General features: G+C 41.7%; 1 protein-coding gene across 2 annotated transcripts in view; it reads left to right on the top strand.

Annotated features, from left to right (window-relative positions):
* The first annotated feature begins 1,057 nt into the window (after positions 1-1,057).
* The window catches only part of prtfdc1a (phosphoribosyl transferase domain containing 1a), a 37,375-nt gene continuing 22,434 nt past the window's right edge, over positions 1,058-15,998 (top strand). For both annotated transcript variants that reach the window (XM_017704148.2, XM_017704139.2), the window contains exons 1-4: positions 1,058-1,319; positions 4,196-4,302; positions 6,659-6,842; positions 11,097-11,162. In XM_017704148.2, coding sequence (XP_017559637.1) covers positions 1,272-1,319; positions 4,196-4,302; positions 6,659-6,842; positions 11,097-11,162 — 405 coding nt within the window. In that variant the 5' untranslated portion in view covers positions 1,058-1,271. The remainder of the gene's footprint in view (positions 1,320-4,195; positions 4,303-6,658; positions 6,843-11,096; positions 11,163-15,998) is intronic.

Raw genomic sequence — 15,998 nt, 5'->3', positions numbered from 1 at the left:
CGTGTTTTGTGTGCCTGTGTGCTTGTGTGTGTATGTGTGTGTGTGCGTGTTTGTGTGTGCGTGTGCATGTATGTGTGTGTATGTTTGTGTGTGTATTTGTGTGTGCGTGTGCGTGTGTTTGTGTATGTGTGCACGTGTGTTTGTGTGTGTGTGCGTGCTTGTGTGTGTTTGTGTGTGTGTGTGTGTGCGCATGTTTGTGTGTGTGTTTTTGATTGTGTGCGTCTGTGTGTGCGTGTTTGTGTGCGTGCTTGTGTGTGTTTGTGTGTGTGTGTGTTTGTGTGTGTTTGTGTGTGTGTGTGTGTGTGCGCATGTTTGTGTGTGTGTTTTTGATTGTGTGCGTCTGTGTGTGTGTGCGTGTTTGTGTGCGTGCTTGTGTGTGCTTGTGTGTGTTTGTGTGTGTGTGTGTGTGTGTGTGTGTGTGTGTGTGTTTTTGATTGTGTGCGTCTGTGTGTGTTTGTGTGTGTGTGCTCACTAGTGTGTATGTGGTGTTTCACTTCACGGATGGGTTAAATGTGGAGGTCAGATTTCCCCGTTGTGGGACTAATAAGGGTCTCTTAATCTAATTTCACTTAAAAATGATAACACAAGTAAAAATGTCTAGAAATAAGTCAGAAAATCCTCTCAAAAGCTCAACATGAGAGATATTGTTCCTGATATTGACCATAAAGAACCCTTTCAGTGTCTGTTATCTTAGTGTACAGTGTTTGTTATCAGTGAATACAATATCAACGCTTATGAATATGAAACGTCCAAGCTGTGATATACGTGTAAGAACAGTTCATGTGAGGGTCTCTAAAGTGAAGGCTGTAATAAAGTGCCCAGCCGGACGTGTCCATCCACCGCGTGTCTGTGCTCTATTGTGTGTAATGACTTCAGCATGACTTGTGGTGCGTGCTGATCCAGTGACCAGTTAACAAGGCCGAGCATGTGCTTCAGAATGAACCTCTAATCGTACTGTTTGGTAGGAACGTAGTAACTGGTGACCGCTGTGCCTCGTGTTAGAGTGTGTGCCCATGAACTGCATATGCAGCTCTGTTGAACTTTCACTGGACCTGACGGAGGTTTTTACACCAACTCCGCCCGTGTCTGTGGGCGTGAGCTTGAAAGCTTGACCGGTATATAACGTCTAAAGGCGTTTGGGCTCAGCAGGGATCAGCATTGCTCAGTAGACTGAGGACAAAATAGAGGACCAAGGGTCACTGCTCTTTTTCCTGAAGTTTCCCCGAGTCTTCTGCTGCTTTCTCATTCGTTTGTCCACTTCAGGAGCGAAGATGACACACAGTCTGGTCGGATCTGGGAGGAAAGAGCAAGGTGTCGTGGTAAATATGCAGCTCCTGATGAATTCCTGCAACTGTGCGGGTCAAGTTCCACATCATTAAATGATTATACACGGAAACAGAGTCGTTCAGAGCGGTTTGGCGTGAAACGCTCTGCTCTAGAGAAACTAACAGGGTTAGGACTGTTCACAGTGGTGGTGATAGGAACCAGACGTCCGCCTCTAAAAGCTCCCTCACAGAAAGTTTTTACACGAAACGGTTACGAATTTACTGATGACTGAGACACTGTTTCATATAGTTTTGTGATAACGTTTTTTCTTGTTAATCCATTTATTTTAATCCGTCCATTCAAGGTGGAGGGGTACGTTCAGGGTGCTGAGAGGCAAAATAGTCCACAAAGAAAAGGACTTTTTTTTCCAGATTTAGCATCATTTTACCTTCATTAACATTAGCTATATAAAACTCAGAAGACTCCTGTAGGTTCTCTGGTGGTTCTAGATAGTAAATAAAATGTCTATATTAGTGTTGTAGTCATGGTGACGTCTAGTTCCCATCACCACCACTGTAGTCTGTAAGTTTCTCTACAGTGAACCGTTTCACACCAAACCACTCTGAGTGACTGAATTATGCAGAGATTTTCAAGTGCTTGTCCTTTTAATGTTGGTTGTAAGGCACAGGCATCCACTCTAAAATGGCTAAAGGGTTCTTTAGTAGAAGCAATGGTTCTATACAGAGCTATGAACACTCACAGAACCATTTGAATGCATAAATGATTCTTTGCGAATTCGAATGTTTTTTTTTTCTTTCTGTGATGGAAAACCAGTTGTATATTTATATCTTTCATAAGGGTTCCACTATCGTTACAAGTCAAAGAACCCCCTTTTCAGTACTATAACTAAGGAACAGGTTAAAGGGGTATTCCACAAATTCTTTTCAAATTTTTGCATCCATCATTGCTATGCAAACAGAGTCACTCAGAGTGGCTTGGTGTGGAACGGTTCACTGTAGAGAACCTTACGGACTACAGTGAGGGTGATAGGAACCAGGGGTCACAATGTCTAAACACTAATATTGGTTGGTTAGTGTAGTGGGTAACTCCTCTGCCTTCTATGCTGTGGACTGGGGTTCAATCCCCACCTGGGCAAACACCCTACACTATACCAATAAGGGTCCTTGGGCAAGACTCCTAACACCACCTTCGCCTGGTGATTAATCTGAGAACCTTAGCAGGCCTACATGTATCTCTCCACCATGAATTTATTATTCTAAAAACACAGGGCCTCGTTCATCAACACTGTGTTCTTAAACCATAGAACCGTTCTCATCTTTATGCTCTTGATTGTGTGTAGATTCTATTCTTACCTAAGAACAAATGCCAGATTTCAGAATCTTGGCAAAAACGTTCTGTGAGGAGCTTTTAGAGGCGGACGTCTGGTTCCTATCACCCCCACTGTGAACAGCTCTGACTCTGTTAGTTTCCCTAGAGCAGAGCGTTTCTCACCAGACCACTCAGAACGACTCTCTTTACATCTCAGTCATTGAATTATGAGGAAATTGTAGGAAATCTTCAATCTGAAGCTCAGTCCTAAACCCTAATCACTAATATCTAACGCAAACCTAAACTTAAACCTCATCCTAATTCAAACCCTAACGCATAATCAGCTTTTCATCAGCACACTCTTAGAACATGGTTCTTCAATGGTTCTTCGCAAAGAAAATGGCTTTGTATACAACCGTGAACAGTTAAAGAACCCTTTGCATGATTAAAGGGTTCTATGCATGGTGAAATGGTTCTTCAGACTGATGGGGAGTATATGGTTCTGATGTGATGTGCTATATATGGTTCTATATAGAACCTTTTTGAAAATGGTTCTATACAGCACCAAAAGGGGTTCTTCTGTTGTACACAAGCCTGACATCGTAATAATAGTAGAACCCTTTCTGGTGCTACATAGAACTCTTGGTAACACTTTCTATGAATGTCACATTTGTATGCATCTATAAACACATTCATAACGTTATAATGCATGCATAAGGCATCATAAACATGGCTATAAATATTTAGAAAAATGCATTACATGTTACAGCTATGCTTATAGGTATGAATTGTTAATATAATGCGTTATAAGTACTGTTCATAACAGATTATAAGAGCTCATAAGCTGTATTAGTCCGCTCTAAGTAAAGTGAAGCGTGCTGGACTAAAGCCTCCTCCAGGGTTCAGACTGAGGCTTCAGGTTGGAGTATTTACTGAAGGATTTACTGAAACACTAAAACACAATAAAGCTCATTACAGGCTTCAGATGTCAGAGTTTAAACTAGAGCAACATCAGAGTTTCACCCAATGAGGGAAAGTCAGTGTTCACCACCGTTAATGTGCACCACCGTTAGCCTGGCACTGACTTAACACTGCATATCCAATAGAGCGGCAGCAGAAATCAGCATTACTGTACTGTAGTGTAGTGTTACAGTGTAAAGGTTATAGAGTGTTATTAACACTACTTATAATGTGTTATAATAACAATGCAAAATGTATGATAAACATGGCTAAAGTGTAATCGAGTAATTCCTTTTTATAAATATGTATAACCATGTTTATAATGCCTTATGAATGCTTACAAACATGGCATTCATAGAAAGCGATACCAAACTCTTTTCAAAAAAGGTTCTATACAGAACCATCTACAGCACATTCTCCATCAATCAGAAGAACCTTTTCTTGATGCAAAGAGCCCTTTAATCATGGAAAGAGTTCTTTGAATGTTATTGATTCTATATAGAATCTTTTTACTAAAGAACCCTTGAAGAGCCATCTGGTAAAGTGTATGGATGTTCTAGGTATTACTGTGTTAGTTTGGCTATCAGCTCAGCTGCCCCTTCGAAGGCTCTGTCCGTGTTTGTTGCTCTTTGTCCGGTAGATTGAGGAAGGCTGGCCAGGCTATGACTTAGAGCTGTTCAACTACCCGGAGCATTACCGCGGCGACATTGACAGCGTGCTCATCCCACATGGCGTCATCATGAACCGGTAAATCTCGTCTTCAATCTCCCCAAGTTCAGCCACGCCTCCCCACTGCTGCGCTCCCTCCTCTGGCTTCCTGTAGCCGCACACATCAGATTTAGAACCCTAATGCCTACAAAGCCAAAAATGGACCAGCCCCTACCGACTTGATGGCAGTGGTGAAATCTCGAACTGTACCATGAGCCCTTCGAGCTCCCAGTACAGCTCGGCTTGACCCGCCGTCCTTCAAGGCGCGTGGAAGACAAGCGTCGAGACTGTTCTCCATACTGGCACTCAGGTGGTGGAACAAGCTCACAGCGTGTTTAAGCTTCCTTCCCACCGCTCCCAGTAGGACCCTCCTCCACCCCCATTAGACCTCACACACCTACAGAGCATAAACTGCAGAATTCATCACAACTTCTCGAGTGCAATATAATCAATACCCCATGTGGAACACTTCTAAAATATCTCTATAGTGTAAAGATGTTTTGCTTTTCTATTCTTAGTCTTTACAACTCCTCACCATCCCGTGGGCAACAGATCAGTACCTCCTGCAATACTGTATGTGAAATTTGGGTAAAATATCCTTACAGTGTAAATATTTGATCTTTTATTTACTTATAATCCTTTATACTGTTCATTTTTGTGAGAAATAGAGTTTTTCTTTGAGTTATTAATTAAATTATTAATTAAATATACCGGTCAGGCATAACATGATGACCACCTCCTTGTTTCTCCGCTCATTGTCCATCTTATCAGCTCCACTTACTGTATAGCTGCACTCTGTAGTTCTACAGTTACAGACTGTAGTCCATCTGTTTCTCTGATACTCTGTTATCCCCAGTAGTGGACAGTAACTGAGTAACTGAGTAACTGTAATTAGTTTCTGTACTTTAGTATTTTTGGTGTATCTGTACTGAAGTTTCTCCGTTCTGGGCGTCTTTCTCCTTTCACTCCACTACATTTCAGAGTCTAATATCCGACTTTTTCCTCCTACATTGTGAGAAATCTGTCGTTCCTTTTGGTTTCTGTGTGTATAAAAACATAACATGTCAAAACGAAAGAAGCGCAAAGCCAGAGCACCAATCATGGCCCAGCGGTCACTTTGTTTAGAGCTGGTTTTGACCTGTTGGTCAGACCGACCCAGTGCAGCACGCGGTTCAACGTCAGCGCAGCAGCGTAAAACTTTGGGAGAGTCTGTTCAACATAAATGATGAACTAACCTAACTTTGTGTAAATAGAGCTCAATATAGAAATATGTCCACATATGCAGTCGAGACTGACGCGGCTTTTTTCTGAATTTCTACAAACACCATTTCATTTTATAGTAAATGAGTTTGGGCTGGTTTATGTTTATGAACAGACGCCTACAGATCAACATAGTAAAGGAGCTCATCTGTGATCCTGAGTTTAAAGCCAGTTTTTATTAAACTTAAACTTGGAACTAAGTTGTAAATAAATCTGAAACTGAAACTTTGCTTGTGTGTAAAAAGTGATTTCAGAGCCACTCGGTTCTCCCTGATGGAAACTGTTTACCTTCAGTGTTTTGTGCTTCTGATCATTTTAATAGACGTCAGCGTCACTAATTAATGACGTTCTATTAAAAGACTGGTTTACCAAGAGAGACGCTGGAGGACTTTCACCTGAAATGAGTTCATGAAGCCAGTCTGGTTATAAAAATGATAACAGGACATCAGAGCCAGAATTCCTCTTTTAGTACTTTTACTTTATACTTAAGTACATTTGAAGGTAAATACTTTAGTACTTTTACTCAAGTGGAGGTCTAAAGGGAGGAACTTCTACTTTTACTGGAGTGATATTTTACCTTGGGCGTCTCTACTTTAACTCGAGTACATGATTTGTGTACTTCGTCCACCTCTGGTTATCCCCCTTTTACTTGGATGGTGGGTCATTCTCAGCACTGCAGTAACACTGACGTGGTGGTGGTGTGTTAGTGTGTGTTGCGCTGGTCTGCGTGGATCAGACACAGCAGTGCTGCTGGAGTTTTTAAACACCTCAGTGTCGCTGCTGGACTGAGAATAGCCCACCAACCAAAAATATCCAGCCAACAGCGTCCTGTGACCACTGATGATGGTCTAGAGGATGACCAACACAAACTGTGCAGCAGCAGATGAGCTGTCCTCTCTGACTTTACATCTACAAGTGTGACTGACAAGATAGAAGTGTCTTATAGAGTGGACAGTGAGTGCACACAGAGTTTAAAAACTCTATCTGATCCACTCAGACCAGTACAACACACACTAACACACCTTTTTACATTTTTCTTTTTCTTGATTGCCTTGATCTTCCTTTGCTGCTGTAGCACTGAGAATTCCCCCACTGTGGGACGAATAAAGGATTATATAATGTGTTTTGTTTTTAGGATCGAGTGTTTAGCGAGAGATATCCTGGAGGAAATCGGCCATCACACCCTCATGGTTCTGTGCGTGCTGAAAGGAGGTTATAAGTTCTGTGCTGATCTGGTCGACTCCATTAAAGCACAAAGTCACAGCACCAACAGCAAACTCACCACCAGAGTGGAGTTCATCCGCCTCAAGAGCTACCTGGTAAGACCTTGAAGAGGTCGATCCAGCCTAAAACTATCCTGTATTATGTCAATGTTGTGTTATGCAGTATCCTGTGACCCAGCCTTAAATGGGTTTGACAGAATTCCTGACCTTGTTTCATCACTTTATCCATGTTCTCTCACCAGCAGTTTTCGTGTGTCCACCATCTGCCTTCATTACAGCTTCCATTCTTTTCAGGAGACTCACTTTCAGTTTCTCAAAGAATCTTCAGGGATGGTTTCCCTGTCTCCACACCTCCAGTCTCCACACCTTCAGTCTTAGAAGCTGGTTGATCATTTTCTGAAGTAATCCTAGCGCATTCAGTGTTTTTGAGGTCTGGACTCTGGGGTGGTCAATCCATTGTTCGGAGAGCACCAGCAGCTTTAACACCACCACCAGTGGTAAATAAATGCACTGATCTAGAGGCCAATTCATGCAGATGAGATATTCGCCTTCCTAGCAGTAACAGTAGCTGTCAGGCTTCCTTCTACGTTAGCCAGCCGCCAGAGAAAAGATCCCCCTGCCGCAAATCACGTTTACAAACGATTCTCCAGCCTTCAGGAAACATCAGCAGAAGAGAGGCGTCCTAACCTTAAACTGGAAACACTCAGTATTGGAAGTGTTTTGGAACACTGTTGGGAAAAAGCAGGTGTGTCAGGAGGCATGTGCCCAGAGAGTCCTGTAGAACCCAGTATTGCAATAGTTTCCCATCAATGTAATCATGACCAGAAATGTAGTAATATTTAAGCAATAGAACAAGAGAGGGAGTGTGTTATCTCGGCTCGTGCCTGCGACCAAATCACAGCCGTGATGTTACTGGCAATAGCACACTCATTTACGGCATTTTGGCAGACGCTCTTATCCACAGCGACTTAAGATTTGATCATTTTACACAGGTAGGCAAAGGTGGTGTTAGGAGTCTTGCCCAAGGACTCTTATTGGTATAGTGTAGGGTGCTCGCCCTGGTGGGAGATTGAACTCCAGTCTACAATGTAGACGGCAGAGATTTTACCCACTACACTAGTCAACCACTCCTCGAGTGCTCTACTGCTTTTATACAGCAGTTTAATAAATAAGGTAAGAAATGAATAAACTGGCCGTGAACGCGGCGTTTAATATGTTTTTAATGTTCAGCTCCTTCCTCCTAATTATAGCTCCTTAACGAGCTGCTCGTCAGAGTAACGAGCTCCTCCCACTCGCTGCTCAGCCGGCAGTTCGTTCTCCAGCTCCTTACACTAAATTCCCAAACTGTCGTCACCACTGAGCAGCTTTTCTGTGTTTTATTGGGTCAGTTTTACGGCTCAGTCTGATTTGGTCCGACTCTGAAGATCAGACACGTCTGGCGAATGGTGTTGGGTTCATTTCTGGCTGATTCCAGGTTATTCAGCTGTTCTTCTGCCACAGCTGCCGAAAAGCTGCTCAGTGGAGACGACAGTTTGGGAATTTAGTGTCTTCTCATCCTCAGAGTTGGACCAAATCGGCTGTCGATCAAATCTGATCTTAACAGTGTCTGTTTTCTGTTTGTGGTGAAGTAAGAAGTAAAAAACGTTCAGATGGCTCGAGCTGCACAGCCGATGCCATGAAATAACAGCACAGTTAGAACGTCTATCAAACAATCAGCTTGCGTGGCCGGAACCAGCTGTTCTCTGTGTTGTATAATTTGCACTTAACTCATGTAATGAAACTCAATAATGTAATAACTTGCCAAATAATGTAACACAAAGTTTAAATTGGTAATTTTTTTTGCAATGACAATTTTAATAATAATAAAAAGAAGAGGAAGTAATAGAAAAAGAAGAAGAACCACATAACCGCTGTGGACGAAGTACACAAATCATGTACCTGAGTTAAAGTTGAGAACCCCAAGGTAAAATATTCCTCCAGTAAAAGTAGAAGTTCCTCCCTTTAGACCTCCACTTGAGTAAAAGTACTAAAGTATTTACCTTCCAATGTACTTAAGTATAAAGTAAAAGTACTAAAAGAGTAATTCTGGCTCTGATGTCCTGTTATCATTTTTATAACCAGACTGGCTTCATGAACTCATTTCAGGTGAAAGTCCTCCAGCGTCTCTCTTGGTAAACCAGTCTTTTAATAGAATGTCATTAATTAGTTCAATTAATTACTTATCTGTTAATTACTAAAGTATTTGCCTTCAAGTGTACTTAAGTATCAAAAGTAAAAGTACTAAAAGAGTAATTAACCTAATGCAACTTAGTTACAAGTTTAAATTGAATAAAAACTGGCTTCAAACTCAGGATCACAAATGAGTTCACACATCCTAAAGAACCCTTGAACCGCCTTTTCAAGGGCGTTGCTAACTCACTGTAAAGAGCCAGAATACCCATCACTCTCCAGAAGATGGCGATGTTGCTGCATGTGAGCCTCTTAGACAGGACACATGTCTCAAGGACATCTTCAGCGTTATGTCCAGCTGAAAACCAGCGTTATAGAGCCCAGGCAGCTCGAGCTACAGTGGGAACGCTCATATTTGATTCCCCAATGGTGGAACAAGCTACCTTCCAATGTCAGAGCAGGGGCGTCCCTCGCTATTTTTAAGAAACTCCTGAAGACGGAGCTCTTCAGGGAGCACTTGCTCTAATCGCCTCTTGTAATCTAACCACTACCAACCTCATCTCCTTCTTGCCCTCCTTCCCTTCTCTACCCCGCTATTACCCTTTGGCCTCCTTTAAGGCCTGACTATGTTTGTTCTATGTACTTCATTATTTGTAAGTAGCTTTGGATAAAAGCGTCTGCTAAATGTAATGTAATGTAATGGAACAGGGACGGTTCTGTGAATCATCTCTGTTTCTGAAACGCTGATGATTCTTCAAGGGTTCTTTAGCAAAGTAAGTGGTTCTACTTGCTTAAACAGATGTTTGCGTGGTGAAATGGTTATTCAGATCGATGGAGAACGTGTTGCATGTGGTTCTATATAGCACCAAAATGGGTTCTGTTATTGTTGCGATCTCCAGCTTGTTACAACAGAAGAACCCAGTATGGTGCTATACAGAGCTATTTTCAAAAAGGTGCTATAGAGAACCATATTCAGCACATTCTCCATTGATCTGAGGAACCAATTCACCAATCCAATTTCAGCTGCTTTCTTGGGCAAAATGTATAAGAATAACACTTAAGGCTTTTAGCAGCGTTCACTCGCCTGTAAGCATCAGATCATAACTGACAATTTAATAACCAGGTGTTCACACAAAGCGGCAAAACCTTGTGAGTGTGTCAGATAATACACAACAACATGTCGCTGTTGTCGGAAGAAAACCTCGTATCTCCAAAATGGTATCTTTACAGGAGAAGGGAAAAACCTACTTCACTTTAATGGAATTCAATGGAACCAGAATTTTTTCCAAGTCACTTTAGGTCATTTCTGTTGGTCCATTCATCATGAAATTTACACACAATGTAAAGTGTGACAGGCATTTTCAAATTATGTCAAAAACTGAAAAACGACAAGAAAAATAAAGGTTTTGTTCAAACATCAGCTGTATATATATATATATATGAAGTATGTATATGTAATAGTAATAATAATAAATCCCAATTTGTGATATGTGTATGTATCTGTACATAACAATGTCATATATGTATTATATAAGATGTCCTAAAAATATTATATACACGTAGGAACATATAAATAGTACTAATATTAGACCAAGTGTCAAACAAACAAATGTTTGGCAATGGATCCTACTAACATTTCACAGTGCGCTGCACTACATTCCCCAGCATGCACTGCAATGTAATGTGCACTCCCACACCTTTCCCTGAGAGCATACGGCGTTGCTAAAACAATGCGTCATGTGGCTAAAGCACTGTATTGTTGAGCGAGGGACTTTAAGGGAATATTTGTGGTGACAAATCAGGTCTGCATGGTTTGCCCCTCTTACCCCAAATGTAGCCAATCAGCCAAGACATACTGTACCTGCTGTCTGAAATTTGCTGTTTTAGCACTTGAGCTACGGAGCTAATGCAGCCTACAATACATGGAAGCTTATATACCCACCAATTTGCATAGTGCTAACTACACGCCGACAGTGGCCTCAGTCCATGTGGAGCTCAGTAGTTCTAATAGACCTGATTATGTAGATTCTGACACTGTATGTCTCACTGTATTGTCTATATGTAGTTCAGACTTCAAACTCTGTTTTGCTGAATTAACTCACCGTTCTGGGCGTTTTATATTCATCATTCCTTTAAGCTTCTGTGTGTCTTTCTCTCTGTTTCAATCTGTCCCTTCTACAGAATGACCACTCCACTGAGGACCTGCACATCATTGGGCCTGAGGACCTCTCCATGCTGAAAGGAAAAGTAAGACCATTAGCACACAGGCCATTATTACGGTCACATACTGTGGTGGACATTGACTACAGCATTGACTACTTTTCCAACTACCTGTAATTTATTCCATTCTCGTTTTTGGGACTTTGAAAATAAAACATCCTAGATTTTCCAAAATATCTGAAGGAATATGATGCACCTTCAAACGGAAGCAAACCAGTCAAAGCATAGCAACCCTCTAACTGACCTGTTGCGCCCGTGTAGGAGCAAGAACGCTAATTATAACCTCACAGCTACAGTACCGCTCAAAAGTTTGGGGTCGCTTGTCATGATAATAATTGTTATTCAATAATAACTCATAAACCTATTCCTTATGGAAATGTTATACCTACATGGAAGTGTCATTCAATAAGTTGTTGCCACAAAAATACCATGAATAGCTGTTTAATTAGGAATGCTTGGTTACCAGTTTTCAAATGTGAGGCACTGCGTGTGGCAGTTTCTTTCTAAGTTCATTATCATAGCCGTGCAGATTTCTCAGTTATCGTGAAAACACTTACAGCTCTGTTTAGAATCAATAACGTCTTCATTTTTACAGGTTCCTGTAAACTGTTCGAAGCTTGGAAGAAGTTAGTTTCACAGTGGAGTCGTTTCATGCATGTTTCTTCAAAGAAGTGACCCCAAACTTTTGAGTGGAAGTGTTCTTTAAGCACTCCCACAGATTTTTAAGAATTTTCCATAATTCGGTCAATGCAGTGTAAACAGTCATTCAGAGTGGTTCGATGAAAATAATGGAAAATCTGGAAAAATACATCATTTCTAGGGGACATCTCCACCCATCACTGGATTATAACAAATGGAATATCAAGACGGTTTCAGGCAAATCTATCACAAAAATATCAAACTTCAGCCAATGTGTTCATACCCATGGCATGTAGTAACTGTCTGCGAGGGAGCTTTTAGAGGTGGACGTCTGGTTCCTATCACCACCACTGTGAACAGCTCTGACTGTAGGTTTCTCTAGAACAGAGCGTTTCACACCAAAACGCTCTGAATAACTCTTTACATCTATAATCATTTAATTATGTGGAACTTTTGAAAAATGTTGGTGTTACCCTTTAAGCATTTCTAATGCAGAAATTTACTCAAGATATTTTTACTAGTGGTAGCTGTACTCTCATTAGCCACGTTTACATTCAGCCTATTATTCTGTTAATAATCTGACTAATAGCTCAATCTGAATAGAACACGTCCATGTATACACTTCAATCGGAATAGCCTAGTCCAATTGAGGCCATTCGGAAAACAGAAAAAATTTCTATCTTATTGAATGAGGTGGGTAATCCTGTAAATAATCTGTTAAATAGAAGAATAATATCCGTGTAAACGACTGTATCCGTTTACATTCCCTATCAGAAAGTTTAAGTCTGTTCTGCATGTGCGTCGCTTCATAGTGAGAGTTTATACTGCTCAACACGGCGGAGCAGAAACTGGTCTGCAGAGGAGACGAAGTTTACGCTCTGATCTTTAAAAGACGGCGGCGGGACGGACGTCCAGCTTATGTATCTCAGAGCACGACGTCTTCCTCTCGGCCTTCTTTAATAAGGACGTGTGAAGGACGATTTCCTGAGTCTGACGTCATTTTAAAGTAATTAAAAACACAATCACTGCTCACTGCTGCTCATCTCACTCTGACTGGACTCACGTGATGCTGGTTGTCATGGTAACATCTACACTAATAGGTTATCCACGCATACATGGCATTTTGGATCTGATTACTTGTAGTGAGCATGTAAACTGAGATTTTCCATCATTGTTGAATAGAGTGTGTATATAAACACCTCGGTCTTAATCTGTAATCAGAATGTGTTTAATCAGATTGGCTAAAATCTTTGTGTGTAAACACAGCCTGTGAACTGTCGAAGTTAACCACTAGTCACATATTGCCAAAGAAAACAATGCTAACAAAACCAAAATGCTAACACTGCAAGTGATGGATGTGAGTTAATAGGATGCAGCTTGCACTGATCTAACGTGACCTGGCTTTAATGAACTTAAACACTGGCTTTTATCCTCGTCAGCTGAGGGTTTCTTTTCAGGTTTAGATTTATAGAATTTCATAACACTGTCAGAATCGGTGGAGTGAAAGCAGAGGGGGATGCTGGCTGACGGCTCAATGGAGAATAGTAAATGTAAGCGTGAGGGTCTCTGCTGTGGGTTTTGTTGATAGTCATGCGGGACCTGTTGTTGTTTAAGCTGTAGATGCTGTGTAATTTGCAGCGTGTCCTGGGCTTAATTTGTCTTTTCATCGTCTCCCAGTAAATTCAGGGAAACTAATGAGTCTGCCCCAGAGACTTGGCTTTCACAAGAAGTGCCGGCAGGTTCTGTGAAAAGACGGCCTGTACTGTTTGTGAACTTCCTCTGCTTTTTGATATTTGAGTGTGATGGCAATCTTACATTGTCCTGTAGACTTTCTTAAAGCCCACACAGATACACAAACCACACTCACACAAACAAATCTAATTACATTACACAATGACCCCGTCAGGAGACAAAGCCAAACAAGTGTACTGTGTGTGTGTGTATATACACAACGATCAGGCGTAACATCATGACCACCTCCTTGTTTCTGCGCTCATTGTCCATTTGATCAGCTCCACTTACTGTATAGCTGCACTTTGTAGTTCTACAGTTACAGACTGTAGTCCATCTGTTTCTCTGATACTTTGTTACCCTGTTCTTCAGTGGTCAGGACACCCATGGACCCTCACAGAGCAGGTACTGTTTGGGTGGTGGATCATTCTCAGCACTGCAGTAACACTGACGTGGTGGTGGTGTGTTAGTGTGTGTTGTGCTGGTCTGAGTGGATCAGACACAGCAGTGCTGCTGGAGCTTTTAAACACTGTGTCCACTCACTGTCCACTCTATTAGACACTCCTACATTGTGAGTCCACCTAGTAGATGTGAAGTCAGAGACGACAGCTCATCTGCTGCTGCACAGTTTGTGTTGGTCATCCTCTAGTCCTTCATCAGTGGTCACAGGACGCTGTTGGCTGGATATTTTTGGTTGGTGGACTATTCTCAGTCCAGCAGAGACACTGAGGTGTTTGAAAACTCCAGCAGCACTGCTGTGTCTGATCCACTCATACCAGCGCAACACACACGAACACACCACCACCACGTCAGTGTTACTGCAGTGCTGAGAATGATCCACCACCCAAACAGTACCTGCTCTGTGAGGGTCCATGGGGGTCCTGACCACTGAAGAACAGGGTAACAGAGTATCAGAGAAACAGATGGACTACAGTCTGTAACTGTAGAACTACAGAGTGCAGCTATACAGTAAGTGGAGCTGATAAAATGGACAATGAGCGTAGAAACCAGGAGGTGGTCATCATGTTACGTCTGATTGGTGTAGCTGTTTCATGACAACTAAAGCTTTGAAGGTGCATTTTGTAATGTAAAGGGAAATTCCACAGATTTTTAAAAACAAGTCTGCATAATTCAGTGTTTGAGATGTGAACACAGTCATTCAGAGTGGTTTGGTGTGAAATGGTCCGCTGTAGAGATGCTTCCAGACTCAGATGTCTTTACAGTGGTGGTGATGGGAACCAGATGTCACCATGACTACAACACTAATATAGACATTTTACTTACTATGCAGAACCACCAGAGAACCTACAGGAGTCTTCAAAAGTCTTCAAAGTGCAGGCACACACACACACACACACACACACACAGACCCTGAGAGACAGAAATAACTCAGTGTTTGTACATCATCCCAGACACAAAATATCTGAATTAGCAAAACTCCTCTTACCTAACCTGTCTGAGTGTTATTAACAGTGAGTGAGGGGAGGTCAGGAGTGGGCCTGTATTACAGCACTAAAGCCGCTAAAGTCAGCATGACTGATCCCTGCACTCTGACTCAGCTCTGCTTGTCAGACTCCATTCTCTCGTCCCTTAGGACTCACACTTTTCTTGCATATTCAAAGAGGCTGGGGGGGGTTTTGCATCTGTATTTCCATTTATGTGTCAGGCGAGTCTTTAGCACCCAAGCACACAGACTACAAACATAGACCGACCAGGCCTAACATTATGACCACCTCCTTGTTTCTACGCTCATTGTCCACTTTATCAGCTCCACTTACTGTATAGCTGCTCTCTGTAGTTCTACAGTTACAGACTGTAGTCCATCTGTTTCTCTGATACTCTGTTACCCTGTTCTTCAGTGGTCAGGACCCCCATGGACCCTCACAGAGCAGGTCCTAATTGGGTGGTGGATCATTCTCAGCACTGCAGTAACACCGACGTGGTGGTGGCGCGTTAGTGTGTGTTGTGCTGGTCTGAGTGGATCAGACCCAGCAGTGCTGTGTTTTTTTCTTCCGTATCTAGGTAGATACAGCTAAGCAATCCCTCCTATTGTTTAACAGCTCCAAGAGTCAGATTAATGACATAACAGACATTGTTTTATTGAGATAGACATTTGTTATGTCATGATAATGGCATGACCATCCCGGGATCTTGAGTGTCGTGATATTGATGCAAACAACTCAAAATCTCAAGACAATAAAAGAAAATAACTTATCACGAAACAAACAGAGTAACAGGGTCCATACGCCTTTTCCAAGGTTAAACTCAAGCACTTTTCTAGCACTTTCAAGGTCAGTTTTCAAGCTTTTCCAGCGCCTTACAGCTGTAGTATATTATGTATTTATACAAATACATGCTCAAAATAATTGATCACTTTATAAGAGATGGTATTATGCTATAAACAACCAGAAATGTGTTTGGTAATAGCAGAAGGATAAGAAATGAAAGAAAAACACATGCTTTATGTTTTAAAATGGGTCTCCTGTTTGTAAG

Source organism: Pygocentrus nattereri, chromosome 3 (assembly GCF_015220715.1).
Source record: "Pygocentrus nattereri isolate fPygNat1 chromosome 3, fPygNat1.pri, whole genome shotgun sequence".
Lineage (NCBI taxonomy): Eukaryota > Metazoa > Chordata > Actinopteri > Characiformes > Serrasalmidae > Pygocentrus > Pygocentrus nattereri.
Note: the sequence above shows the minus strand (reverse complement) of the source record. Positions and strands in the feature narration are given on the sequence as shown.